Source organism: Vipera ursinii, assembly GCF_947247035.1.
Source record: "Vipera ursinii genome assembly, chromosome: 16".
Taxonomy (NCBI): domain Eukaryota; kingdom Metazoa; phylum Chordata; class Lepidosauria; order Squamata; family Viperidae; genus Vipera; species Vipera ursinii.
Genome location: NC_139529.1, coordinates 4,134,177 through 4,137,476, shown reverse-complemented (window position 1 = coordinate 4,137,476; position 3,300 = coordinate 4,134,177). Strand labels below are relative to the sequence as shown.

Sequence of the window (3,300 nt, the reverse complement as noted above, 5' to 3'; positions counted from 1 at the left end):
GCTGGAAGGGACCTTGGAGGTCTTCTAGTCCAACCCCCTGCACAAGCAGGAGACCCTAGACCAGGGGTAGGCAACCTTGGCTCTTTTACGACTCGTGGACTTCAACTCCCAGAATTCCTGAGCCAGCATAGTCTCTGTAGGATTTTTGGCAAGGGTTTTCGGAAGTGATGTGCCATTTCCTCCTTTCTAGGATTGAAAGAAAGCAACTGGGCCAAGGTCAGTATCTGGCTTTGTGCCTAAGGTGACACTAGAACTCAGAGCCCTTGGCTGTCTCAGGAATTCTGGGAGTTGAAGTCCATGAGTCATAAAAGAGCCAAGGTTGCCTATCCCTGCCCTAGACCATTCCAGACAACTGGCTGTCCGGTCTCTTCTTAAAAGCCTCCAGTGTTTCAGTCTTTGGTGAGGATCAGGCAGGGTGTTGCAAAGTGGTCAATATCAAACACACACACACACACACACACCCCATGTATAGTCAGTGGGGCTATATATGGTTCATCGCACACTCAGTCTCATCTTGAGACTGGATTGGGGGTTTTAACCCAGCGGGTCCTTCTCGAGGACCTGGGATAGACGAACGTTTGTTACTGTTCTTATTATTTATTTATTTTATTTATTTTATTACATTTATATATCGCCCTTTCCCGAAGGACTCAGGGCGGTTTACAGGGTGATTAAAAAACAAAGATACAAAAGTTAAAAACAAATTAAAAATTATTGAAAGTATTGTTGGTGTTTATTAAATTGTTTTCATATAATCTTTGTGGGGTCAAGGAACAAACTGGAAGTTCAGGAAGGGGTCGACGAGCCGAAGAGTTTGGGGAGTCCTGGTAGAAAGCTATAATCTCAGGGGACGGAGCTGCAGAGATGAATGCATTGGGTTTTTCTGTTCTTTTTTCTCTTCTTTTCATTCCTATTCTGGAGGGGCACTAAAGTTTTCACAAGCTCTGTAGAGCGGAGGCCCCCAACCTTTGGGCACCAGGGACCGGTTCCATGGAGAAAGGTTTTTCACGGAACGGAGAGTGCGTGGTTTTGTGTGCTGCCTGCAACCCGCGGATGGGGCTTTGCTTGTTTGTGCGGACCAGTTGCTGGCATACTGCAGCCCGGTATCGGTCCACGGACCAGGGGTTGGGGACCCCTGGCCTACACAGCCGAAGCAGGGTGAGGGGTTTGGCCTTCCAAGCCTGCTTCTTCTGGAATGAGGACCCAGATTGTTGGGGGCAATTAAGCTGACTTTGTAATAATGCCGCTTGGTGTGTGTGTGTGAAAGCCCTAATAAGCAGGCATATACATAGAATGAAGGCTACTGCTAAGCTTGTAAGCCGCCCTGAGTCTTCGGAGAAGGGCGGGATATAAATGGAATTAAAATAAATAAAAATAAAATATACATAGAATGAAGGCTACTGCTAAGTTTGTAAGCCGCCCTGAGTCTTCGGAGAAGGGCGGGATATAAATGGAATAAAAAATAAAAATAAATAAAAAATTGTGTCGGGATGTTAAACTTCCTTTTTTATTCCCCCACCCCCAACCCAGCAGGATTGTTACGATGGCTGCCGATTCGGACGTGCTCCACTTCCAGTTTGAGCAGCAAGGTGATGCCGTGCTGCAAAAGATGAACCTGCTGAGGCAGCAGAACCTCTTCTGCGACGTCTCCGTCTACATCAACGACACGGAGTTCCACGGACACAAGGTGATCTTCGCGGCCTGCTCCACCTTCATGCGGGACCAGTTCCTGCTCACTCAGTCCCAGCACGTTCGGATTACCATCTTGCAGAGCGCCGAAGTGGGCCGGAAGCTACTGCTCTCGTGCTACACAGGGGCCCTGGAAGTGAAGAAGAAGGAGCTTTTGAAATACCTCACGGCGGCAAGTTACCTGCAGATGGTCCACATTGTGGAGAAGTGCACGGAGGCCCTTTCCAGATATCTGGAAATCGATGCTTCTCTGGAAGGCAACGGCAGGTGTGCTGACAAATGCCACTCGTCGGACATGGAGCTGGGCAGCAAAGACGGCTGCCCTGATAAAGACTGTGAAATCATCGAGATTTCTGCAGACAGCCCGGTGAGCATAGAAGAGCCCATAAAACAGGAGAAAGGGGACATGCCACCTGCGTCCCTACAGGGTTTAATGTCGGACAGGAAGGAGGTCAAAAGCCCCGAGATCTCCACCGTGGAGATTGGCTACAAGGACGACGAAATCTGCATCTTCCAGATGGATCCCATGAACGTCCCCAGTGTGGACGAGGCGCAGTTTTCCCAGCCTTGCACCTCTTCCAAAACCAACTTGTACTTCCCCGAAACTCAGCATTCCTTGATCAACTCCACCGTGGAGAGCAGAATGAGCGAAGTAGCTCAGTTCCAGAGCTTTGGCGGGGAGAATCCAGAAGGAGCCGCCCAGACAGGTGGTGACTTCCCAAACTCCGAGGGCACCGGCTACTCGTGGCGGCATCAGTGTCCCAAGTGCCCCAGAGGCTTCCTCCACCTGGAGAACTACCTCCGCCACTTAAAGATGCACAAGCTCTTCTTGTGCTTGCAGTGTGGGAAAACCTTCACTCAGAAGAAGAACCTCAACCGGCATATCCGCGGCCACATGGGCATCCGCCCGTTCCAGTGCATGGTGTGTCTGAAGACTTTCACCGCCAAGAGCACCCTCCAGGACCATCTCAACATCCACAGTGGGGACCGGCCGTATAAGTGTCACTGTTGTGACATGGATTTCAAGCACAAGTCCGCCCTCAAAAAGCACCTGACGTCCGTGCACGGAAGGGCTGGCGGGGTGGACAAATCTGGCTTTGATGCCATCACGGAAGTCAGAATAGACTATGACTAGATGTCGTTTGGGAAGGGGAATTTTTTTTTTAAAAAAAAAGGTCTGATTTGTGGCAGAGCGCCAAGACCCCACCCCACTTTCTCCATTCATGGTCTCCAGCCCTTCATGTAAATACCCCCTATTTATCGATGTTCCAACAGGCTTTTGAATAACTGCCCTTCTTCCTGTGATATTAAGCAAGCAAGAAACACTAAACGAAAAGTGGTGCTTAATTGTTGTTATTTACGTATTTATATGTTATGCAAAGTAAAGAATCTTTGGAGCCTTTTATTTTGCACCACACCCAGAATTTTTTAACGTAAAGGCTGTTCTTTGCGTCCTGGTTTTGGAGGCCTTTAAATGTCGTTTTTTTGGTGAAAACGTGCAACTTTGTCTTGTTCACAATGAACTGCACAGTGGCCACGAATTCACTCAAGAGCCCGATGTACAATCAAGGGCAGCGTCTTTATTTTTTATTTTTTCTCCTTTAACAAAGA

General features: G+C 48.6%; 1 protein-coding gene across 1 annotated transcript; it reads left to right on the top strand.

The window, feature by feature from the left end:
- Window positions 1-1,530: 1,530 nt before the first annotated feature.
- Window positions 1,531-3,091, top strand: ZBTB6 (zinc finger and BTB domain containing 6). The gene has a single exon (XM_083375194.1). It carries the CDS (start codon window positions 1,544-1,546, stop codon window positions 2,822-2,824), a length of 1,281 nt encoding a protein of 426 aa, XP_083231320.1. The 5' UTR covers window positions 1,531-1,543; the 3' UTR covers window positions 2,825-3,091.
- Window positions 3,092-3,300: the final 209 nt, after the last annotated feature.

Bases quoted from the DNA above. Each gene is read 5' to 3' on its own strand.
- ZBTB6 (XM_083375194.1), top strand. From the start codon at position 1,544: ATGGCTGCCGATTCGGACGTGCTCCACTTCCAGTTTGAGCAGCAAGGT.